Raw genomic sequence first — 27,088 nt, 5'->3', positions numbered from 1 at the left:
TCAGAATTCTTTCAACAACTATTTATTAATGCAGGAGAATTTGGAGGTTAAGAGCACGCACTTTGAAAACACAGGGTCAAAGATTTAAACCCTGACTCCACCATGTACCTATCTGTGAGACACTGGGCAAATTACTTGATCTCTTTTAGCCTTAGTTTCCTTGCCTGGAAAATAGGGATATCATAATAACTACATCCACTGTTGCTGAGAATTAAGTGGGATAATGTTTATTAGCTCTTAGCACAGTCTTGATGCATAGTGATTTCTCAACTAATGCTAACAACTTCTAATTATTCTATGCCAAGCACTTTCCTAGGCTCTAGGATTTGAAAATATAGTGACACAGTTCCTAACCTTAAAGTATCATAGTTAGACTATGATCACAGCTAAAATGCCAAAGTGGGGGTTAGCACAGGATGCAATGTGAACACAAACGAAGAAGTGCTCAGGCTTATTGAAGAGTAAAGGGGGCTTTACAGAAAAGATAACATTTGATAATGATGAAAAGAAGTTTAACAGGTAGTGAAAGAAGCGGTAGAGTACATTCCAGGTAGGGGGATACCACAGAAGAGTGAGGAGAACATGCAGTGGTAATGGCATGACAGGAATACACAGAGTACCCCAGAAGGAGGCAGCAGACAGCTGGACAACCAGAAAGGGTGAAGATCACAGAAGGCCTTGTATGACACACAAAGAGTTCACATTTTAAGGGCAGCTTTTAAGCTCTTGAGAGCAAGAATTTAAAAGGAATCTGTCTTGTTCATCACTGGCAGCAAATGTTTAATGAATAGGCAGTGAGTTATTTTGAATAAATAAAACAAATAAAGTATTTGGAAGATATAAGAATTGTAAGCAAGGGGGCAATGTGATGACAAGGAAGTGAAATGCAAGGCAGGGAAACCAATGATAAGGCAAATGACAATTCAGGGGAGAGAAAAAGAGTGTAATCTAGGGCTGTGGGAATGTGGATGAAGAGGTAAAGAAAGATATAATTTTTTATTGTGGAAGTAGAACCAACGGGACTTGGTTATTGACTGGATGACTAGACTTGAGGCGAGAAAAAGTTATAGAATGCTTTTTCCCTATATTATTCTTGTATTGGTATGATTACCACATTCAACAGAATAATGGTAATTCTTACTTGGTGTCTCACCCGCACTGTTCTGAATATGTGAAGAAAGTAAATAACAGTAAGAAATACAGCTTATGTTGGAAGCAGGAAATCAGAAGAAACACAAAGATATTCTGAAGCAACATTAAGGAACCAACCATAGTTACACTTCATTCCCTCTCACCACTTTCACTGCTTATTTCCTCTCTGTTCTAGTCCCTTTTCCTCCTCTAGTTTCTTTCCTAAAATAAAAATCTCCCTTGAGGCTATATTTACTGTTAGACCCCATATGACCTTGTTCTTCCTCCTTTGTATCCAAAGTTCTCAAGAGTCATTTCCGTTTCATTCCTCAACCAACTATAATCTCAACTCTCAAAACTACTTTTAATATTCATAGCTTCCATTTATTCAATGTTTACTATGAGTCAGCCTCTCTGCTGACTTTACATGCATTCTCTCACTTGATGTTCATACAATTTTAAAAGGGAAGTACTATTATTTTATAAGAGGAAATTGAGGCCTAGAGAAGTTAAATAACTTGCTCAAAGTCACAGAAATAGTAAGAACAGAGACAGAAACTAAGTATGCCTCACTCCAAAGCCTAAACTTCTAATGCTTAAGGACTCAAAAGACTTTTAAAATGGCAAATCCAACAGAGCTTTAAAAAATCGTAATGTGTAACTAAGTCCTAACGTGTAACTGTTTCCTTTTGGCCCCTTTCTTGGCTCCCTGACACAAGTCTTCTGGTTCTCACTAAACTTGCTTTTACTAAATTTTGGCTCTTCTTCCTGCATCTACATCTTGAATGTTAGTTTTCCGTAGGATTCAATCATTGACAATTCTTCTCTGCTAGCCTGTTAAACTTTGGTTTCTCTCAAAGTTCTGTCTTCAGCCACCTTCCTGTCTGTCCCTGAGAGATTTAATTTAATCTTTTCTTAACTACTACCTAGAAGTTAAAGATCCTCAAATCTCTTATCTCTAGTTCAGATTTTTTCCCCAAGCTTCATGTTCATATAACTAATTGCTTATTACACATATACATATGGGTATCTCATAGGTATCACAACCTCAATATGCACCCAATCCAATCTCTCATTTTCCGTAACCCTATCAGTGCAAGTTTACTAACATTAAAGTGTAATGCAAAGTCAGAAAAGTGCAAACTAAGAGTACTGCTCAATTTTCTCAAACAGAAAATATCTGTGTAGCCAGCTTCCAGATCAAGAAACAAGGCATTAGTTTCCCAGAAGTCCCCTCTCATGCCTCTCCCAGTAAGAACCGCCTCCTAAGGGTATCCATTACTTTGCTTGTGAATATTTGCTACATCCTAAGGCACTGGTGCAGATGATTTTTAATGGCAAAGTAAGGGACAATACTAAATAAAACTGGGTAGTAAAAATACATATTTGATACTTCCTCCTACTTGCTATCAATCTCCAACTTAAATGTGTATTTTCAAATAGTTTGTAGATGAGAACAACACACGGAGAGTGTAGTTGTTTAAATAACAATCTCCCATGAAACGGAAATCATGGTCTATTAATACCCTTCATATATTGCTTAAAAAGGTATTTTTTCAATGTTTGATAAGCTAAATGAATTATGTGAATGCACATTCTGATGCAATATCTTATTCATTCAAATCCCAATGAATAAAAACTTCAATGAAATGAGAGGCGGAGATATTTAAATATTTTTTAAAATTTACAAATGACTATGAACTGGTTCCGCTATTCCTTTACAATAGCATAAGGGGATTAAATGAAGATTCTCTAAGGACAAAGGACTAAGCTGCTTAAACATTTTTATAGATAAATATTACCTAAATCTCTAGAAAATACTAATAAATAAATACTAACTACCAAATAAATCTTAAACACTTGCCCTTTTGAGTGGTGGGGCAAGTTAGATAAAAAGTGGTGGGGTAGGTTAGATAAAAATGTTTCCCATCACACCTCAGATAAGCCTTTTGTTATACTAATTATTTGAAAATTTTACTTAAAAACAAAAAAGCAACTTTCACTTTATTTTCCACATATTCTGTATTATTCTTCCAACATTGTTCTACATGTCTGGCATAGCATCTTATTTCATGAACTCATTAGTCATTTTTAACAACCCATGCAAAAATCGTTTTCAGATTCTAACTTTGTAAGAGATATTTCAGATATATAGTATTTCCCTACTAAACCTTCTAAGTCCAAAATGTTACACATGCCTTTTCTATTTAAAAAGGGTACGTTTCCATGATAGGAAAAAAGTCAATTCTGAAATCATTTTTGACTGATACAATTCTGGGTTAATTTGGGTAGCATTTTAAAATTAGATTTTAAAAAAGCCCAGTAATTCTGAATTAAAAAAAAAAAGAAAGAAAGAAAGAAAGAAAGAAAGAAAGAAAGAAAGAAAGAAAGAAAAGAGTATAAGCCAGGCGCAGTGGTATGCACCCGTAGTTCTAGCTACTTGGTAGACTGAAGTGGGAGAAGACTTGAGCCTAGGAGTTCGAGGCCAGCCTGGGAAACAAAGTAAAACCCTATTTCTAAAATATTATAAATTTTTTTTAAATAAAATGATCTATCTATCTAGAGAGAGAGATTTTAGAAATAGGGTTATTTACAATGAACCTTGAAAACTGTAAATCTTACCAATTTATTATAGATTCTAAAATGGTATCTAGGTAATATTACAGAGGCACAATTAATTAGGTTGGTATCAGATCAGCAGTGCCTAAATGTTTGGGGAAAGCTTCATGAAAGCTATTTAAAATACAGATTCTAGACAGGTGTGGTGGCTCACGCCTGTGATCCCAGCACTTTTGGAAGCCGAGGAGAAAGGATCACCTGAGGTCAGGAGTTCAAGATCAGCCTGGCCAACATGGCGAAACCCCATCTCTACTAAAAATACAAAAATCAGCTAGGCGTGATGGCACATGTCTGTGATCCCAGCTACTTGGGAGGCTGAGGCAGGAGAATCGTTTGAACCTGGGAGGCAGAGGTTGCTGTAAGCCAAGATCTGCACCACTGTACTCCAGCCTGGGCGACAAAGCAAGACTCTGTCTCAAAAATAAAATAAAATACAGATTCTTTATGAGAAAATGCCCAACAAACTCAAATTGATGTACATTCTACAGAATAACTGGCCAGTATGTTACAAAAATGAAAACATCATAAAAGAAAAAAGTCTGAGGAGCTATCCTAAATTGAAGGAGACTAAGGAGATATGACAACAAAATGAAATGTAGGATCCTGAATTGGATCCTGGCCAACAAAAAAAAGGGAAACTGACAAAACTTGCATGAGGTCTGCAGATTGGTTAATAGGATTATTAAAATGTTTATTTCCTGGTTTTGATAATCGTGCTATGGTTCATAAGATGTTAACATTTGAGGAAGGTGAGTGAAGAGCTTAAGGGAACTCTGACGTATTTTTGTACTTCTGACATTACTTCAAAATAAAAGAAAGAAAAAAATAACCCATCCAGTTTTGTGGGTCCCAAACCCAGGATTCTGGTCTAAAAATGACTCTAATATAACTTTTAAAATATTCCCTAAGAGTTCTGGTGCTCTATCAGGTTTGGGAACCACTGGCTCGGAGAGTAAAAATTAGTATAGAAAACTCTAGAAACAAATATTCAGAATAATACAACTATTTTATATTTATAGAACACTTAAAATTTTAAAGTGCTTTTGCCTACAGAACCTCAGTTGATTCTGAGAAAAACTCTGAGATAGGCAAGGCAGGTAGGTATTGGTCCCACCATACAGACAGGCAGTGTTCAGTTCCAAAAGATGATCCCTTTATTCCTAGATTATGAGTTCCAACATATCTCATTGATTTTAAAATAAAAGGACACATATACTCCAACCAGTTAACAGATATCTAATGTCAATTAACATAATGACAAAAGAGAAATATGAAACTATATTATCTTTTAGTAAATTTTAAAGATTAAAATTTACCCGACTTTCATAAAATCAGAAATCTCTATTATGTATACAATGACAACAGATAGCCATAAATGTTATCTGAAGGAAATCAGATGTTTCAGTAGCAGAAAAAATAAAATCAGTTAAGCAAAACACCCAATTGCTATAGAACACTCCATTCTTCCATCATGGATTACAAAGAGTTTACTACATTAATTCTAAAATAAAATTTCATTATAAATACATGCTTCAAATAAACGGATAGTTTGCTAGTCTAAGGATCCCCAAAGAAAGCAACAAAGTGATACAGAATATATTAATAATAAAAAGCTTTATGCAAATTTTGGTCTTGAAAACATTAAAAGGATCTGTTATCAATGTTAGCAAAATGTAGCAACAGATACTCAGGCAAGGAAAAAACCTAAATATCAAAACATAGGTTGTTTCTGACAGCAAAGGGCAATTTCAAACTAAAGTATGAATTTGAAATGTAAATTCATTTGATAACTATAGGCAGTAGAAAACCACAATGTTTATACTTAATATGTCTATATTTGATTTTCAGATGTAATTTATGCACTTATTTCAATCCTGCCCAAGTGTTAGTAGTACTTGCTGTGCACTGTGTTCTACACTGCATCAATCTGTAATTGCCCTGTTGATTCTCTCATTGCAATAATTGGACAAACAATGAATCTTACCCAATTAGTCCATTTGTTGTAATTAATACATCCAATTCATCATAAGAGAAAAAAAAGGCAAAAATACGATGTCACATTATTTTTTCTTTGCAAGCTCAGTGAAAGGTACTGAGCCTATTTTTAAGTCCTCAAATATAAACTCAAAACACACACACACACACACACACACACACACACACGCTCAGTGAAATGATGCCCATTTAAAGTTCAACTCAAGACCCCAAGCTTAAACTCATCTTAGAAAAACAAGCATGTATTAAAAGGGAGTTAAAACTGTAATCCTTAAATATGCGAAAGTTACATTGTATTATAAGCTTTTGGGAACTTGGACTATTACTTCCTGTTTAAAGTTGGACATCCTTTTTCAGAAAGGCTGAATTTACTGATGTATTTAATGTAAGTAAGAAATAAGGATCCAAGTTGTTAGCTATGTATTAATCAGCCAATACATTTATCAGCACAGTTGAATTCTTAACAGATACGTATTGTTGGCCGGGCACGGTGGCTCATGCTTGTAATCCCAGCACTTTGGGAGGCCGAGGCAGGCGGATCACGAGGTCAGGAGATCGAGACCATCGTGGCTAACACGGTAAAACCCCATCTCTACTAAAAAGAAATACAAAAAATTAGCTGGGCGTGGTGGCGGGCACCTGTAGTCCCAGCTACTTGGGAGGCTGAGGTAGGAGAATGGCATGAACCTGGGAGGCGGAGCTTGCAGTGAGCGGAGATGCGCCACTGCACTCCGGCCTGGGAGACAGAAAAAAAAAAAAAAAAGATATGTATTGTTTTTTACGTATTAACATCTCTGCAATCAGGAATCATTTAATAATCAATGACGTGCCATAGTTTTAACCGGCAATATTTGTCTTCTACTGACACATAAAATTAATGGTGTGTCTGTTGTATAATCAATGACACTTTAGATTCAATAAAATATGGTACATCTATTTGTCAATGATAAACCTTACTAGCATGATTCATATAAAGGTACCATTCTTAAAAATGAAACTGTAAATCTTATTTGAAATTCGTAATAAGTTACATACATATCAACTCTTTCTGAGGATAAAGATGCTTCAGATTTTTACTAAGTTTTGTAATTTACATGCAAGCAGTAAAATCAGCAAAACATTTTATCTGCTTGGCTTTAAAAAAAACCGTAGAACTTACAGGGAGACTACTAATGGTATGCCTAATAATAAAAAATTCATAATAAATTTAAACCATGCATTTTCACAACTGCTCTTTCATTTATCATACACCAATAAACAATTAACACATTTATATTTAATTCGAGCATATATTATTTCAAAATTCCTATTATTTTGAAAACCTTGCAAGCAGGGCTTCATGTCACTTTATTAACAAGAACTATGAAGTGACAATTTCTAATGATATGTCTTATTTTTCCCTCAGATTTTGTTCATCTTATTTTTCCTTTAGATTTTTATAGATAAGAATGTCTCTCTAAAGACATACATGTGGACATACATGCTAGTTTTGTTAAAAATACACACCTATACATGTATGTACATATATATGATAGCACGTAATTAACAAATGTTATTTTCCTCCTTTCTTCTTGGAGGCATATACAGACAATATCATTTTGAGATCTAAATTAATGTTTTATTGTTTTTCTTCATAACATGACTTATACTTAATTCCTACTAGAGTTTGATAAATATCTCCAAATTTAGACATGTTCTGTTTTAACTAAAAGCTATTTGTAGTACCTGACAACTACTATTCCTGTAACACATACAAAGGATAATTATGGTTAATACAAAAAGGAAAAGAGTTTAATCATAAAGGACAATAATTGATTAAATTTACAGGGCTATGAGAACATTTTTAAGTAACCAAAAGCATTCTACTTATGTCAGTCAGAAAATCTATAACAGAAGTAAATTCCAACTGACAACATGGAAACATAATTTAAATGTCAAAGTAATAAATCATAGGTTTAAAAATACTTCTATCAAATCATGTGAAATCCCATTCGATAATGTAAAACCAAACAGGGCCATAAGAAAATTCTACTGGAAGTCCTAGATTCTAAAATAAATTAGTAAAATTCATCCTAACTCTCTAATATTACTAAACTATTAGTTATATCCCTGTGGTTTTATGAATGGATTAGCCTCCATTTCTGTTTTCAATTTAACAGATCAAGTTCAACCCTTTGGTATCATTTAATATTTAACCTTCTTTCCATCCATCCATCCATCCCATAAAATTCATCCCATTCCATTCATGGAGCATCTATTATGTACCTACTATTACTGAAGGAATACTCACTATTTTGTATGAAAGGCAGCTTTTAGAACCTGACTGCCAAGATCATAAAAAACACCAAAGCAGATAAAAGTTTTCCAGGCCTACCTCACCCTTCATTTTGCACCTGCCATTTCCATTTCAACTCACACCCTTCCACATAACCACGAGCAACTCCCTCAAACTCCAGGCACATTTCAAACTATATCTATCCTAAATGCTACTTTAGCTAATCTGATCAACAGAGGCATGGTCATGTCAAAATAGCCATTAATAAGTTAATCTATTATTCACCTTAACAAGTAGCAACTGTGTTTTCCTGCTTAATTTTTAAGCTGATCTTATTTAGGAACAGAGCCTTAATGGAAAGAGAACTGAGGTAGCTGAATGAGTGTGGGCTTGAAGGAAGCGGTGTGGCTCCTGGCCTTGGCTTTTTCCTTAAATGGCTATGGTATTTATGTTGTCAGAAAACAATAATGACTAACATTTACTGAACACTAAGCATATTCCAGATACTATTTTGTATATTAACTAATTTAGTCCTCAAAATAACACTATGAGGCAAGTACTATCCTATCCCCATTTTACAGAGGAGGAACCTAAAGCATGAGGATGTCAGCTTTTTGTACAGGATTACACTGCTTGTTAAGTGATGAAACTGGAATCTGAACAAATGCAACTGGCTCCAGAGGCAAAGAATTTAACCCCATTATCACACTGTATGCCCACTCTAACTCACAGAATTGTAAAAATGAAATGAGACTCTAAGAAAGTGCTCTGAAAAGGACATTCTATTCTTTGCATTGGAAAAAAGGTTAATCTGTAAAAGTGACAACGAAAAGGTTTCAAGCACATTAGCAAGCAGGGGCAGTATTGCTTTTCTCCAGATTAGTCTTCCTAGATTACATCAAATCACATATATGGGTTAAATAAACACCAACCCTGATGACATCAACCATAAATTATTGTTTACAAATTTAGTTACTTTAAAAAAAAATTTTGATTTTTGAGACGGAATCTCGCTCTGTCAGCGAGGCTGGAGTGCAGTGGTGCAATCTCGGCTCACTGCAACCTCCGCCTCCCAGGTTCACGCCATTCTCCTGCCTCAGCCTCCCGAGTAGCTGGGACTACAGGTGCCCGCCACCACACCCGGCTAATTTTGTTTTTGGATTTTTAGTAGAGATGGGGTTTCACGGTGTTAGCTAGGATGGTCTCAATCTCCTGACCTCGTGATCCGCCCGCCTCGGCCTCCCAAAGTGCTGGGATTACAGGCACGAGCCACCGCGCCCGGCCATTAATTTTAAAATTTATATTTTACACTGCTGTTAAGTTGCACTGCTTTCCAAATTAAGTAATATCAATAATTTGGTATTAGGAACAGCCCAACTGTCCTAAAATTAATAGAAAAATAAAAAATTTTAAATGAGATGTTTAATATAAAATGGTGCTAGTTGAAATGATGCAACTGAACTTTACTTAAATGATTCTTCACCCAAAAATTTAAAACTCACCAAATTCAAAATTACAAAGTATAGTGGCTTATTGGAAAGCACAGTAATGAAATATTTCAATTGGCTAATACTGGAATTCTGGATTGTATATGAATTTCATTTATTCCAACTATGCCTTTTCCTCCAACATGACAATAATTTTTGTCTTTGACTGATATAAATGATTAAGACACTGTTTTACTCTAACAGCTTAGTAATACATACACAAACTTCAATTCTACTTATTTGCCTGCGACTTATAAATTCTTCTATCAAAAAGGCCTATATTTTCAACAATTTTTCTTTTCTAGCAACTACTCAATATTTTACCATGTATTTAGCCAAAACAGAAAAAATATTTCTAGTATAATTCTTATCGATTTTGTTTTCTAGAATTTGCTACCTCTAGAAAAATTGGTCAATGTTGTGCAATATTAAAATAATTTACTATGAATAATTTACCTACTCCTAACAAAAACACAGATATCACAAAACTAGTCAGTACTCCGCTTCAGTGTTACTACTCCCCTTACTATATTAATTCACTTTTCTAAAAATCTGTGTTTCTCTCTAATTTAATTATTTCTAGTTTTCTCTTATGTACAATGTTTTTTCTTAAACTAGATTTACTTCTGGTATCTTTTGCCTTTAGCTGTTCCTTCCCAAGTTTGAGGCAAGTAACGGTTAGTGTAACTTTTAAAAGTTTATCAACCAATTTCCTCATTTTATGCATTGTTTTTCAAAACGTTACTCTTCCAAATAGTATTCTACTCTGTCTAGATCTCTGAACAAGTTAAAACTGGAAACCCTTAATTATATTAAATTTTGGTTCAGCAAAAGACTAAATATGGGATTTCCTGAATTAAAACTGGGCAGAGCGTTGGAAAAATAAGTTACTTTCATACCTAAAACCTCTATAAAAACAATAAAAGAAGTAGAAATCTTCCAAATTTCATTTTAGCTGTCTGCAAGTAAAATGCAAAATCAATATTATTATTAATGTATTATAACAAGAGAGCCCACATTATTTAATCGTTTGGACCTGAATGACATAAGGACCAAACTAAATAATTTGGTGGTTACATTTAAAATGCTAAGAATTCATTTGGTTTATAAAATTGCATTAGTTCTAAATATCTATATAATATATCAACAATTTCTGAGCAAATGAAGATTTTCACAATAAAGACATTCTTTATTGTGGACTTTTTGTGAAAAAGAGAAAAGTTAGATTGACCTCTTTATGTCAAATTTCCACATGAAGTCCTCAAAAATAACCAGTCCTGAAAAAACAATTCTAAACTATGTTGGCTTAGTTATGCTTACCCTTGCATGCTGAGCAAATACACCTATAAAGCAAATTATAACATTTACTGTATTTTATTTTTTGAAAATATTTTGGATAAGCAGTAAAATACATAGGATTAATATATCCTCCTAGAGCAATTCTTTGTCCTTATAATTCTCTTGGAGCATTAATCCTCACCTGGCCTCTTTATTACATAAAGTAAATCAGACTATATGGAAGTAAATCAGTAAGAACTGGCAACCACTTATTGTTGATTTATATGGTATTAGTTTTTTTTTTTTTTTTGCCATTTCATTCAGTCCAAAGTTGTGGTTTTATTAAGAAAATATTACATTTCATGTTTCCAAACTATGAGTGCTCAGTGAGGCACAAGTACAACCAAGAGAAAAAGAATCTTATAAAGAATTTCAATGCATGCTCTGTAAAGAAAGTGAATATGAAACTGGCACAGCAATATGGATTTAATTTTGTTTGTTTTTATCCTTTTCCTGATTCGTATACCGAAATATTTTACTACTTTAAATCCCTTTTAATAATATTAACATACAAAAAGCTACATTCTACATTTACAGAACCATAAAATTTGGGAGATCCTGGAATATTATCTAATTCATTCGGCAATGAAATAAAGCACACATAATAGCCAACAATTTAAAACTCAAATATGGGAGTAAATATACTCAAATCAAAAGTAGATGGTTGGACAGTTTGAACTTTAACAGAACATTGAAAGGAATTAAATTTAATTCTTAACCAACTTACCCAATTTTTGTCTTCTCTTTTAACTTAGAACATGTTTTTGTTTTTTTGCTGTCTTTGTCCTTTGGCTTGGATTTCATCCTTCTACCTTTCTTTTCCTCTTTTCCTTCAACTGAAGCACTAGGAAAGTTTTCAGGGCTCATTACTCGTGGAATATTGCGTTCCCCACGCTCCTTTGCTTTTGCTATGGCCTCTGATATTATACGATTAGCCTTTTCTTGCTTGCTTTCTGATTCCACCTTTTTTCTCTGCTTCTTCTCAGACATGACCCTCACCTGGGTATTCTGCAACTTAGTATATGTCCCAGAACCATCGCTCTTCTTGGAAGATGGAGGCTACAGAAATAAAAATATTTTTTATAGAATATACCAAAGTACATCTAAAACAATTGTCACAAATATCTGAAAATCTTGAATTATGTTTAGAGAGGTAAAATTACATTAGCAAATATGTGAGTGCTACAAACAAATTTAAAACATTTTGCTTATCAAGAAATTAGTACAGATATAAACAGCTCAATTGCTACTTTTAAAAATGAAGGTTAAAGAATAATAATATAGATTCATTGATATTTTCATAGCATTCTTGGTTAGTTGATTCAAGTTTTGTCCTGTAAAGATAGTTGATTCAAATTTTATCCCATAAATATTCTGTGCATTTGGAATAAAAGTCTTTTCTTTCCTCTTCCCTCCAAAATTCTGAACATTAATAAATTTTTAAATAATTTTAATTTATAATTACTCCATACAGTTTATTATGGCTTTTAGAAAAATAAAGCCTCTGCTTTACGACTACAACCTGAAATCATTTAATATTTAAGTGCAGCAACATAGCTAGTTAGTAAACAGACATTCTCATACTTAAAATTAGAGAAAGTTTTAGTTTTCCCATGAAAGAGTTAAATGTGAACATTTTTTTTCTTTTTCTATATCATAATTATTTTGCTCAAGCAATTTGGGAAATAAACAAGTTTTACAGTTTTACATTAAAATTATTAATATTTAGCAATATCACAGGAAGCAGATCAAGAGCATTTTAAAAAGAATTTCCTCTTCAAACACGCATTCATCCACATATACTTAGATCACAGTTTTGTTATGTTCTTACCCGTAAACATGCCTCTGACTATACCAAAGGAAAAAACCATCAGGAATTTCCAAACACATTTTCATGCTGATTCCAGTGTGCTTCACTGGATATTTTTTCTATACCTGCCTCATCAAAGGTTTCATAGCAGTGCTGCAGCACTGGGAAAGGAAGGAGGGTTTAGAATTGCTCACTAAAATGCCACCTTAAGGCCTACAGGCTATAACAAATAACCAAGACTCGAGGAAACAGCAACAAGCTCAAGATGGCGATGCAGTACGACTCCCGTAGCAGCAGCCAGTAATAAGGAAGGTTATTCAATCCCATTAGCCTTTTAGCCCAAAGAACCCCTCCTCCTCCCACTCATTCAGGCTTTCACTTACCCTTCCTCTTGGCCTCTTCACTGAAGACATTTTTGGCGTCAGACAAAGGCTTGCCCTCTGCTTTTTCACCACCCCAGGCAGTGCTCAAGAAAAAAGCATTGAAAGAAGATTCCTAAATGGCCTATTTAGCAAGCTGCAACCAAGAGATGCACAACCCTCCACAAATACACATTTTGATTTATCAACACATTTCTGCCTTGGCAAGTTTATATCTACTGTTCATCCTATTTAGGTATGAAAAAGGCTGTAAACACTCCTAAAAAGCTGAGTTTCCTCAATAGCTGTAAGCAGATAGCCAGATTCCAACAAAGCACAGAAAGAAATGAATGCACAAAGCATCAAAATGCATCAGCATGAATATTAGAGATGTCGTTAAAAATACTGACTCCTTCTGCGGAAGTAGGCCAGCAGATGGTGCTACCAGTTATTATTCCATTAGACGCTGCAATTTAACCCCCAATGGACTGTTCTTCCCTCCATGTAACACATTAACTCTCACTCTGCCATTTCCTGCAGTAAAGTTTTAAAAAACATACATAAAAATCTGATTAAAAAAAATCACCTGAGAACTAAACTGTGGTAAAATGGCATTATGTGGCTATCAATATTTAAAAAAAACAAAATCCAAAGCAATTTTTATTGGAGAAAAATACTTTTCTCCAAGATACTCTAAAATATTTAAAATATGAAATAGCTGAAGATTAGCAAAGGGTTAAAGAGGTCACGCAAATGAACCCAAAATAAGTTTAAGAAATTAGATAAGGTTTCTTATAACTTTTCTAACAAAAAGCTAACAGTGTTATTTTGAAAATACAGAAATGAAGCTATTTTCATTTGAATTATAAAAAGAAGCTTAAAATTTTGAAATGAACAAATGAGAACTGTTTATAAAGATTACTAATGTTAAAATTGTTTCATCGTCTTAACATGGATGAATACATTTTTTTCGTAACATAAAAAACTCAAAATCTTTCTGACCTTTCCTCCTAACCTTCTATTTTAACTGCACTGATGAGTTTTTCAGGTAAAACTGTAGGTTTAGTTCCATAGCAAGTCAACTTGAATTTGAACATCAGTACAACTTTTCTTTCTATAAAAATTGATTCTATTTTAGTAAGCAATGCCCTTAAATCACTAAAACAAAATTTCACTGCTTTAAAATTCAAGTTTACCTCTTTCATCAATGCCATTTTTTCAGTTGGTCCTGGTTAGTCATCTGATATCACTATAAAACAACATTGGGTTCTCCCCTCTGCCCCTTTTAGGTACCAAAGGCCTCAAAACAGAAACAACACTATCTAAACAGGGCTCTAGAAAGACCCATCTGGACGGCATGAGAGATTAAACGCAGAGGACAAGTAAGGACGAGGAAAGGATCTGACTTGAGATGTCATCAATGTGAAAATAATAACAATAATGAGATAACACTTACAGACTACTTACTAAGTGCCAGGGATTATTCTAACTATTTTACATTTAATAACTAATTTAATCCTGATTAATAATACAGTAATAACAGTGATAATGGAGACAAGGGGCTGGCTAATGAGAGAAATACTCTGATAGTAGCATTACAAAGTGACAGAATGGAACTGAGAGAGCAAACAATTACAAAAATCATTATGATAATAAGAGCTAAAATGTAGTGCTTACTACGTACCAGGCACTATTCCTAATATTTCCTATATATTGACTCAATCTTCAAAACAACCCTGTAAGATAGGTACTACTGTTATTCCCATTTTATATGAGGATACTGGGGGATAGAGAAATGACTTGCCCAAGATCACACAGCTACTGAATAGCGGAGCAGGGATTAAAAGACAAGGGGGTCTCGTTAGGGAGACCACACTCTTAACCATTATATTTTAATCATGTTTGGTTCAACTATCATAATTTACAGAGATTAATTTGAGGACAAAGGAAAGTAGTAACATTCTCAAAATTGCAGAAATACCAAATAATAAGGCTAGGATGGTTTTTTTTTTTTTTCCCGGTGCCCTTTCAAAAGTGTAGAAATCAACTAGACATAGGTGAGGCACGGCTGAAGAGCAGGAAGAGCCAGCACTTGGTTTCTCGACCAAGAAAAGGTAAAAGAAGGCCAGGTGTGGTGGCTCACGCCTATAATCCCAGCACTTTGGGAGGCCGAGGCGGGCGGATCACCCGAGGTCGGGAGTTCGAGACCAGCCTGACCAACATGGAGAAAAATCATCTCTACTAAAAATGCAAAATTAACTGGGCCTGGTGGTGCATGCTTGTAATCCCAGCTACTCAAGAGGCTGAGGCAGGAGAATTGCTTGAACCTGGGAGGCGGAGGTTGTGGTGAGCAGAGATAACGCCATTGCACTCCAGCCTGGGCAACAAGAGTGAAACTCTGTCTTAATAAAAAAAAAAAAGTAAAAGAAATAGGAAACCTAGTTGAGAAAGAATGTGTACGTGTGTATAACAAGTTTAATTCTTTTCATACTGAGTTTGAAATGGAGATCTCCAGCAATTTGAAATTTGGGACTGGATCATCAGAGAGAGAAGTCAGGGCTGGAATGTAAGATGCAGATCCTCCTGCTGTTTTCTTCCATTACCCTTATAATTCACTGACACTATTCAAAGAACCTAGGAGGATTTCCAAAACAACTCACTTCTCTTATAAAGTTTTTCAATAGATTCTATTATCTGACTCAGAATCCCAACTGTTTAATAAATCTTAATCAATCTATGATGAAATATTTCCTCTGCTACTAGAATACAGCATTTTAAAACCATATTCCCACAGAATATCAACTGAGGTGTTAAGTAACTGAACATTTTTAATGTTGGTCATTTCCCAATGACCGTACTCTAGCCTGGGCAACAGAGCGAGAAACTCTGTCTCAAAACAAATAAACAAACAAACATATAAACAAAAAAATACATAAAAGGCACATATATTAATATCATATCCAAATATTCATTAAAAAAGAAAACCTATAGTACAAGAGATGGTATCATATGTGATATGTTATTTTGATAGCACCTGGAAGGAATATATGGAAGACTCTATATATCATATTTCAGTACTGGGGAAACTCAAAGATTTATAGTATAAGCATTTGTCAAAGACAGGTCATGACCTAATAGCAAGTCATGATACACATTTAAAGGGTCCAGACAACTACTAAAAAAACAACAACAAAACAAAAACAAAAACACAAATAGAGTAGAAGAGGATGGTGTCAGACCCTTATGCATGCACTTCATGCCTCTAATAAAATTATAATTTTTCACACTACCTGTTACTCTCCTTTTCCTTCATGAGGAAAAGAAGCAAAGAGATTTGGGCAAGAAATTAGAGGTTTTAAAATCTGAGGGGGGACTTAGGTCCTTTCTCCTCTGGTGAAATAATTTCACATGTACCCAACAGCCATACTGGGGAATTCCTCCATTTCCAATATTTTAGTTGTATTAATAAAATTACTGAATCACTAGTGTGTGGATATAAGTAGAAATTATAAATTTTCAAAAAGAGACAGGGAAAATGATCACATGACCACTGTACATTCAGAGAACAGGTTTCTCTCCTGGCAGGCTGGGGTGGTGAAGGTTATACACACACACACACACACACACACACACACACACACACACACACGTTATCTAGATAAAGAAACATTCTACTTGACATAAATGTGTGTGTGTGTGTGTGTGTGTATATATATATATTTTTTTTTTTTTTTTTTTTTGAGATGGAGTCTTGCTCTATCACCCAGGCTGGAGTGCAGTGGTGTGATCTCGGCTCACTGCAAGCTCCACCTCCCAGGTTCACGCCATTCTCCTGCCTCAGGCTCACGAGTAGCTGGGACTACAGCTACTACAGCTACTACAGCTACAGCTACTACAGGCGCCCGCCACCACGCCCGGCTAATTTTTTTGTATTTTTAGTAGAGACGGGGTTTCACCATGTTAGCGAGGATGGTCTCGATCTCCTGACCTCGTGATCTGCCCATCTTGGCCTCCCATAGTGCTGGGATTACAAGCGTGAGCCACCACGCCCGGCTCTACTTGACATATTTTTAAAATATGAAGAAATGCAAAGTCCCAGATATAATTCCTTAGTAAAAATAAAACACAGAACAATAAATTTTCAACAACAGAGATATAACTGCATTGTAGCTAAAATTCTCCCAACCTTTCTCAAGAGAGAGGAAGACTCTTAGGCTTTAGGCTTGGAGGACTAGGTGGATGGAAGTTTCAATGGAAGAGGACATAAAACAGAAGATAGCAAGCCTTAAGCAAGAATGAGTTTATCTGCCTAGAGAGACAATGTAGAATAACAGAAGAGAACCAGTGGTGAAACCCAAAAACAACAAGTTTCAGGAGCTAGCAGATGAAGAGGAGCTATTGAAGGAAAACAACAAGAAAATGCAAGAATGGTAAGGTAAGTATCAGGAGACAGTGGTGCCATGGAAGCCAAGAAAGGAAAGAATTAAAACCTCTGCAGTCAAAAGGAAAGTATCTTAAAGTAATTTGGTATTATAAAGATAATTTAATAAGGCATTTTACTTCTCTTAAATTGTTTATTGTAAGCTGGTGTACTGGTTTTTAGTCTCCTTATTTTTAAAATAGAAGAATAATTATTTACTTAAATATTCATATTAAATCAACCTAAAAACAATAGATTTGTAGTTAATTTTAGTAATATGTGTCAAACATTAGTATGGTAGCTTCTTTTGATTTTTATTTAATGCATACAACATTTTTCTTCAAACTATCAATAAAGACATGTTTAAAGAGAAAAGAGAAAAAAACTGATCCAAGAGCAAATTATAATGTTAAACTTTTCCTGAATTTTACCCTTAGATTTGTTTTCAGAGTTTTTCATGGAAGTGGAACAATTATTTCACTTCATTTTCTTCACATCTGTGAACTACCATGCTCACAAATTAAAAGGTTTATTTTCGTCTTGTGACTCGCAGTAGTACCCAGGTTTACAATTTTAGATAACCATGACATTCCTTTTTTTTAAGTGTCATAATCTTAATTTGCATTGATACAGTAATACTTTTTAAGGGTTGGCTTTATTTTAAGCATCCACATAAAAGTCCAGGCAAACAGTAGGTGTTCATACAAGTTTTGTTTCTTTTTTAAATACAAATGTACATCTAGCTTACAGGAAGCACAGGGAAAAAAGGAACTTGTTAAATGCAATCAACAAAATCCAGATGTAATCGGCAAAATGGGGATGTAATCAGTAAAACCCAGAGTGTAGGAAACTCCATAGGACAAAGGACTCTATTTCTTCAACAAAGAAACTGTAAGAAACAAAACAAAAAAGGGGAACCACAGAGTAAATGAGACTTAAGACTATTTGGAATGACAAAATAGAAAAAAAAAAAGAGAGAGAGAGAAACTTAAAAGACCTCAACAAAATGCAACATGTGGAGCATTGCATTTGGTTTATATGTTTTCTAAGTTTAGATATTGGCCTGAACCAGCCAACTGTAAAAATAAATTTACTTAGCAACTGGAGAAATAGAAACCCTGACCAGATATTTGATTATATGAGAATTATGGTTATCTTTTTTAGGTGTGAAACTGGTTTTGCAGTTGTGTTTTAAAGACAAAAATCTAATGCAGGCATGGTGGCTCATGCCCGTAATCCCAGAACTTTGGGAGGCCAAGGCAGGAGGAGGATTGCTTGAGGCCAGGAGTCCAAGGCCAGCCTGGGCAACATAGCAAGACACAATCTCTTAAAAAAAATTTAAACTTAGCTAAGTGTGATGGTGCACATCTGTAGTCCTAGTTGCTTGGGAGGCTGAGGTGGGAGGATTACTTGAGCCCAGGAGCTTGAGGTTGCAGTGAGCTATGATTAGCCCCTGTACTCAAGTTGGGTTGGGTGACAGAGCAAAGCCCTGTCTCAAAAAAAAAAAAAAAAAAAAAAGAAAAAAACCTCAAACCGATCCCCCCAAATTTTTGTCTTTTAGATGTATAAATCAATGTATTTTTAGACGAATGATAAGACTAAGATGTACTTCAAAAATATCCATGGAGGGGGTGGCTATGTTCATTAGATGGTAGTACAGATGCAACAGTGGCCATATAAATTGACAGCTGTTGGTGGCTGGGAGATTGATACTCTACTTCTGTGTCACTTGAAATGTTATATAATAAAGAAATTTAAAAATTTATATTCTGGAATAACAAGTAGTTTGGCATGACAAGGAAAGGAGATGCCTGTGGGAGAATGATAAGCAACAAGGACTAAAATATAACAGACTAGATTATCAATGGTGTTATAGGTTATGTTAAAATATCTAGACTTTATGCTGAAGGAATTAGGGAATTAATAAATGATTATATAGAGAGAAGAGGATCACACTTTAGGTACTAAAGTAGTTTTGATAAAAATGCCAGAATAATTGATAAAATATTTTGGCTTAGAAAAAGGTCATACATGATCTAAAAACAAATAGTATTTAATCTATTTTACATTAGTATGCAGTACTTTTCCAAACAAACTTGTTGCTTCCAAATAAGTCAAAAGTATATTTTTAAAACATCAAATCACAAACCTCACCAAGTTCACTACTTGCTGAAAACATTAACTATGCTGAATTCATCAGTCCATAAATTATCCCCAATACTTAAAGCTATTCTCAGCATAACATTGTGATTAAGGGCATGGGTTTTTGAGCCAGCCAGCCCTGGGTTCTGGTTCCAGTTCCATCATTTATCTGGGCCTCAGCTTCCTCAACTGTAAAATGTAGATAATAACAGTATTCATCTAATAGGGCTCTTGTGAAACCTAATAGATAATGCTTGTAGAGTGCTTTAGCATGGTGTCAGGCATACAAATGCTGAGAGATATTAGGTATGGTTATTGTTATTGCTGTGATGTGATACTGTGCTCTTCTCAGTACATCATATCAGAGAGTATATGATGTCAGTGTCTTATTATTGGTGATGTTACCCTTGGTTACTTGGTTAAAGTAGTGTCTGCCAATTTATTCTCCATGTAAATGTCTTTTTTTATAATTAATACATATTTTATGGGAAGATATTTTGAGACTAGGCAAATATCCTGTTTCCCATATACATTTGCCCAATAATTCTAGCATTCATTGATTCTTGCCCATAACAATCATTACTGTGGTATTTGCCTAATGGAAAGTTTCTATTTCCATAATTCCTTCCACATTTTCAATTGGAATCCTACTCTAAACAAGAGCTGTCTTTTCTTCCTTTTAATTTATTCATTCATTTGTAGCAATATAGACTTATAAATCTTGGCTCACTACAACCTCCACTCCCTGGGTTCAAGCAATTCTCATGCCTCAGACTCCCAAGTAGCAGGGATTACAGGTGTCCGCCACCATGCCTGGCTAATTTCTGTGGTTTTTTTTTTTTTTTTTTTTTGAGACAGAGTATTGCTCTGTTGCCCAGAATGGAGTGCAGTGGTGTGATCTCGGCTCACTGCAACCACTGCCTCCTGGGTTCAAGCAATTCTCCTGCCTCAGCCTCCCGAGTAGCTGGGACTACAGGTGCACACCACCACGCCCAGCTAATTTTTGTATTTTTAGTAGAGATGGGGTTTCACCATGTTGGTCAGGCTGGTCTCGAACTCCTGACCTCATGATCAGCCACCTCAGCCTCCCAAAGTGCTGGGATTACAGGTATGAGCCACCGTGCCCAGCCTCATGTTTTTGTATTTTTAGTAGAGACAGGGTTTTGCCATGTTGGCCAGGCTGGTCTTGAACTCCTGACCTCAGGTGACCCACCCGCCTCGGCCTCCCAAAGTGCTAGGATTACAGGCGTGAGCCACCGTGCCAGCCAATATTGCTTTCTTTCTATGGTTTATAATCTGACACTATGATTACTTACTTGTTCAAAATGTCCTAACTTTGGCCATTTACAGCTCCTTCAAGTTGGTTCCTGTGTTCATAACCCCACCGTATTTCAAGCACTTCCTTATTTTCTGGTACTGTAAGATATTCCAGTTTTATGGTAAGAATAGTTTAATGGTCAAGATGGAAGTGGCTGAGATGGAAGCCACACTACAGTAGGTTAAGAAGCAAATGGAAACTACATGTTCTCACTTACATGTAGGAGCTAAATAATGGGTATACATAGACATACAGGGTGAAAGAACAGACACTGGAGACTCTAAAAGGTGGAAGGGTGGCAGCAGAGTCAGGGATGAAATACTACCAGTTGAGTACAATGTATACTATATAGGTGATGAGTACACTAAATGCCCAAACTTCACCACTATTCAAATATCTATGTATCTCAACTGTACTTTTACCTCTAAATCTGTAAAAATAAAACTTTAAAAACCTAAAAATAATTTAAAACATGACTTTAAGTAAAACAAAAGGTGAAATTTTTATTTCCAAAATATATATACATGTTTGTCTATATGAATATATATTAATATATGCTGAATGAATCAGGAAATCAATAAATGACTATATAGAGAGAAGCAACAGGATCAGATTTTAAGATATAGAGTTGTTAAGTGGTTTCAATAAAAATCCATCTATGGGGCTAGGCCCAGTAACTCTCATCTGTCCTATTTTGGAGATTCCTTGTAATAAAAGTGTAACTATGACTGTAACAGTTTTCAGTGGGTTTGGTTAGTCCTGCTGGCAAATTACTGAAACTGAGGGTACTTCTGGGAACCCCCAGAACTTGTAGCTGGTGTCAGAAGTGAGGACAGTCTTGGGACTGTGCTAACTTTGCAGTTTGGCTAACTCTGAGTAATGCTTCTCAATGAAAAAAAAAAAAGTTTGGTGGCAAAATAAAGAGATCTTAATCTGCTATATTCAAATGCAAATTCCAATTAAAAAGATTTTTACATTTTTATAAGACTTATAAAATAATGAAAACTAGGATTGGCAATAATTCCATGCTATCAAAGACTTATCTATAGGAAATCTGAACTAAGAAAACTGCTCCCTTAAATATCCTAGGCGTTCCCATTCCATCTGTACAGAGGAACACATCTATGTGACAAGATTCAATATTCCTACATACATTTTAAACAATTGAGCATGTTTGACTTAAGAGAAAAAGGACACAAGAAGAGGAACTGCATGACAGTCCATTTAAAATATCACATGGAATAGAAATTATTTTTTGAGGCTTGAAAGAAGTTCAATTCTTTAAACAAATATTGAGGCCGGGTGTGGTGGCTCACGCCTGTAATCCTAGCACTTTGGGAGGCCGAGGCAGGCGGATCACAAGGTCAGGAGATTGAGACCATCCTGGCTAATACAGTGAAACCCCATCTCTACTAAAAATACAAAAAATTAGCCGGGTGTGGTGGCAGGAGCCTGTAATCCCAGCTACTTGGGAGGCTGAGGCAGGGGAATCGCTTGAACCCGGGAGGCGGAGGTTGCAGTGAGCCAAGATCGCACCACTACGCCACTGTACTCTTAGCCTGGCGATACAGCGAGACTCTGTCTCAAAAAAAAAAAAAAAAAATTGAATGCTTATTATGAGTCAGGTGCCACTTGATGTTAGAACAATGGACGTGTAGTCTCTCAGAAAGAAATTTATAACTTGGTAGTATGAAACTATCACCAATGAGTAAAATGCAGAGGGAATCATAGTTAATAATACTCTTCATCAGCATGTTCCCTCCCTTTAGAACCCCCTCCCCAACACTCTGTTCATATTGCTTTTGGAAGGCTCTAAAAATGGAAAAACAGGGTGGAGTACTATAGAAAAACCCATGGTTGGAGAGTCGATACGCTTGAGAAAATATAATTGGCTATGTAGGAAGGGAGAGGGTTTCTGTAATTCCAATCACAGAAAGAGTTCAAACCAAAAATGCTAGGGAGGCCGGGCATGGTGGCTCATGTCTGCAATCCCAGTACTTTGGGAGGCTGAGGTGGGCAGATCACCTGAGGTCAGTAGTTCGAGACCAGCCTGGCCAACATGGTGAAACCCCGTATCTACTAAAAATATAAACATTAGCTGGGTGTGGTGGTGCACGCCCGTAATCCTATCTACTCAGGATCTGAGGCAGGAGAATCCTAGCTACTCAGGAGGGTGACGGAGGTTGCGGCGCAGAGATCGCACCACTGCACTACAGTCTGGGTGATACAGCGAGACTCCATCTCAAAAAAAAAAAAAAAAAAAAAAGCTAGAATATTCACGCAGCAGAATGAGTTGAACTAGACAGGCTGCTTAGTCCCATTCAATTCTGGGATTTTAAGATACTACAAAAAAGTGATAAAATTTAAAATAATCAAGAACATGCAATAAGGTTATCTTATCTTCCATAACAGCATAATAGAGTCCTGATATAAAATACTTTCCTAGTTATATAAAGTACCCTGAGGTGCACTGGGAACCTGATTTTCTACTGCAACCTCACTGAATAAAGACCAGGTAGACTACACAAACATCAATTTGTTCGTGTATTGTTGAGTAAAAAATGTCACTCAAATCCTACTATAATTAAAAACAGGACACAGGATTAGATATGAAAATTAACATTTGTGCAATGTTTGATAGTTTACAGAGGACTTTAATCTGTTAAATGTTATCTCATTTAATTCTTCCAAACTCCTAGGAAATGGCTATAGTGGTGGTAGTGGTACTTGTTATTCCCATTTTAAAATGAAGGAGTCTTAGCCAAATTCCATAACCTTTCTACTAGTCTGCCAGTGTATCTCAGCCTTTTCTCTCTTCTACTCCCTTATTTTTAACACAATTAACACATTCATCACAGTAATCCATCTCAACACTTAGTTGGGAGTGAAAGGAGTGGAATGGCATGGACTAGTAAATTCTCTCTGAAATTCTGGGAGGAGAGAAGCATCTTTCTTGCCTACCTACCTTTGACAATCACTATTCTATACTTTTCTTCTGAAGAAGTATGTTAATCATTAACTCATAAATCTTAAACTCAAGAAAACTGAAGGTACAAATATACGAGAAAAAATAAAACTTAGTTTCACTGGAGATGATTCACATAAAACTTTAGTTTGGCTTAGAAAGCTCTAAAATTGCCCTACAATTTACAGAAAAGTGCAATCCTAGATTAGATCTGATCATTGTCTTTAAAACTTAGAAGACTGATTGGTTCACTCATTAATATTCATTTAACAAGTACTTGTTGAACTAAGTGTACTGTTCAACAAGCACTGTTCCCAAGCACTTCTCATTACTATGTCATCTACTTATATTAAGGGATCTTACAATTAAATCAAATATTCTGCTTTTAAAAATGAGGTGTTCTAGTATCTACCAAGGCTAATCATTTTATTGCGGCAGACAGAATTCTAAGGTAAACCCTCAATGAACCATGCTCTTGTAAAACTCTTCCCCTTGATTGTGGGCTGAACCCGTAAAAATGTTGGAATACCGCAGGCTATGTGGCAAAAGTGAAAGGATTTTACAAATATAATTAATGCCTATTTCAGTCTACTTAGTGGTTGCCAAAGGTTAGGGATGGGACATTAGGGTAGGAGAGAGGTAGGTTTGGTTACAAAAGAGCAACATTCTTGTCGTGGTGGAACTAAACTGTATCTTGGCTTTGGTGGTGGTTTCATGAACCTATACATGTGATACAATTTCATGAAAATAAACACACAAACACATGCAGATGAGAGCATGGAAAACTGGGGAAATCTAAATAAAGATTGATGGATTGTATCAACTCAGTTTCTTGACTGTGATACTGTACTATAGTTTTGCAAGATTCTACCCCTGTGGGAAACTGAATTAAGGATATACGGAGGCTGGGCACAGTGGGTCATGCCTGTAATCTCAGCACTTTGGGAGGCTGAGGCAAGTGAATCATTTGAGGCCAAGCATTCAAGACCAGTCTAGCCAACATGGCAAAACCCCATCTCTACTAAAAATACAAAAATTAGCCAGGCATGGTGGCACACACCTGTGATCCCAGCTACTTGGGAGATTCAGGTGTGAGAATTGCTTGAACCTGGGAGGTGGAGATTGCAGTGAGCTGAGGTCACTGTATTCCAGCCTAGATGACAGAGTGAGACCCTATCTCAAAAAAAAAGCATACATTGAATCTCTCTGTATTATTTCTTACAACTGCATGTGAATCTGCAATTACCTCAAAATAAAACTTAAAAAAAAAAAGTAGTTACAAAAAAAGAGAGCGCTTAGGCCTTCTCTGAGCTCAGAGATACTCTCCTGCTGGCCTTGAAGAAACAAGCTGCTGGAGTTCTACAGTTGCAAGGAAATGTGTTTTGTCAACAATCTCATAAGCCTAGACCCTGAGCCTCAGATGAGATACTGCAGCCCAAGTTGACACCTTGGTTGCAGTTTTGTGAGAGCCTGAGAAAAGAACCCATCTAAGCTGTGCCCAGACACCTGACCCAAGGAAGCCATGAGATAATAAATGAGTGCCATTTTAAGCCAGATTAAATATGTGGTAATTTGTTACTAATAGAAAATATATTCATATACCCAATGATTGAACAATTCCAATCTTGGGTATATGTCCAACATAATTAAAGTTCAATAACATGCAAAACTAACCTATGAGGTTATAAATCAGAATGGTGGTTGCCCTTGATGACCAAGCATAGTGACTAGTAGCAAGCTTTTAGGCCATAGCAGGTTTCTAGAATTGTGCTAATATCTTATTTCTTGGTCTGGATACTGGTTAAATGGATGATGTTTAATGTCTGAAAATTGATCAAATTGTTCACTTTTAATTTGTGTATTTTCTGTATGTACATTATACTTCAAGAAAACTTATATTAAAAGATTATAACTCAAACTGAAGAACATTTTGTAATCTTATCACTAATCTGAGTAAACAATCATTCTTACAGGTATTTAAGGAAAAGACCAACTGTTCTCTTAATGCAATAATGTCTTGACACTAAAAAAAAATTATTTTCTTGATTTTATTACTGTGACATTCCAGATATATTTCATTAAGAAAACAGTAACAGAGAAATATAATATTGCCTATTTCCTCTAATACCAGGAGAAATCTATGAAATGCTGAAAGAGGCCTGAGAATTACCTTAATCCGTGTTATTAGTGATGGGAAAAGGCAGGAGCAGGAAGAAAGAAAATTTTTCAAAACCCACAATCAAAATGTGAAGAAGAGAAAACTGAAATACAATGTTTAAATCTATACTCATGTTTCTGAATAACACCATCATCTCTCTCTCTAGTTACATTTTCAATTTTCAAACACTTGTTTTACTTTATTTTTAAAATTTTATCTTTTGAGACAGGGTCTCACTCTGTCACCCAGGCTGGAGTGAAGTGGTACGATCTCGGCTCACTTCAGCCTCCACCTCCCAGCTCAAGTGATCCTCCTGTCTCAGCCTTCTGAGTAGCTGAGACTACAGGCCTGCGTCACTATGCCTGGATAATTTTTGTATTTTTATAGAGACAAGGTTTCACCATGTTCCCCAGGCTGGTCTCAAACTCCTGGGCTCAGTGATCCTCCTGTCTTGACCTCAAAGTACTAGGATTATAGGCATGAGCCACTGCACCCAGCCTCGGGGTTTACTTTGTATTCTAGTGATGCTGAACTAAGTTCAGTTTTTTTAGACTTTTTTTTTTTTTAAGAGGCAGGGTCTCGCTCTGTTGCCCAGGCTGAAATGCAGTGGCATGATCACAGCTCATCTCACTGGAACCTTGAATTCTTGGGCTCAAGTGATCCTCTCACAGCACTGGGATTACGGCATAAGCCACTGTGTCCAGCCTTCTTAGACATATTTTACCTAAAACTTTGAATTTACTGTTCTAGTTGTCAAGAGTGCCCTTTCTCCAAAAGGTAGCCTGGCAAATGTCTATTCAAAAATTCACTTTTAGATATCACTTTTACTCTACGTAATTTTACAACAGTAATATTTGTTTTATAACAGTAATATTACTATAGTATATTATAGTTATTTACAAGCCAAGATCACATTCAATTTGTATCTCTAAAACCTAGCCGATGTTTAGCACAGTTTCAATATCTGTATAATGAGGATAATCATAGTATCTAATCTAACAGGGTTGCTGTGAATTTAAATGAGATCATTCAACTAAAGGATTTCAGAACAGTATCTGACATGTAGGCACT

At 35.6% G+C, this 27,088-nt stretch overlaps 1 protein-coding gene across 15 annotated transcripts in view; it reads right to left on the bottom strand.

Annotated features, from left to right (window-relative positions):
• CHD9 (chromodomain helicase DNA binding protein 9) overlaps positions 1 to 27,088 on the bottom strand; it is a 274,384-nt gene that overhangs the window by 106,797 nt on the left and 140,499 nt on the right. For 13 of the 15 annotated variants that reach the window (XR_010131565.1, XR_010131564.1, XR_010131566.1 and 10 more), the window contains one exon: positions 11,573 to 11,904. Coding sequence is in view for 12 of the 15 variants with exons in the window: in XM_055366784.2 (XP_055222759.1) it covers positions 11,573 to 11,904 (332 nt within the window). In the remaining 3 variants the exon portion in view is untranslated. Of the gene's footprint in view, positions 1 to 11,572; positions 11,905 to 13,038; positions 13,433 to 27,088 lie in introns of those variants that run through there. The other 2 variants (XM_031002734.3, XM_031002736.3) reach the window with 1 other exon arrangement.

Source organism: Gorilla gorilla, chromosome 18 (genome assembly GCF_029281585.2).
Source record: "Gorilla gorilla gorilla isolate KB3781 chromosome 18, NHGRI_mGorGor1-v2.1_pri, whole genome shotgun sequence".
NCBI classification, from domain to species: domain Eukaryota; kingdom Metazoa; phylum Chordata; class Mammalia; order Primates; family Hominidae; genus Gorilla; species Gorilla gorilla.
Note: the sequence above shows the minus strand (reverse complement) of the source record. Positions and strands in the feature narration are given on the sequence as shown.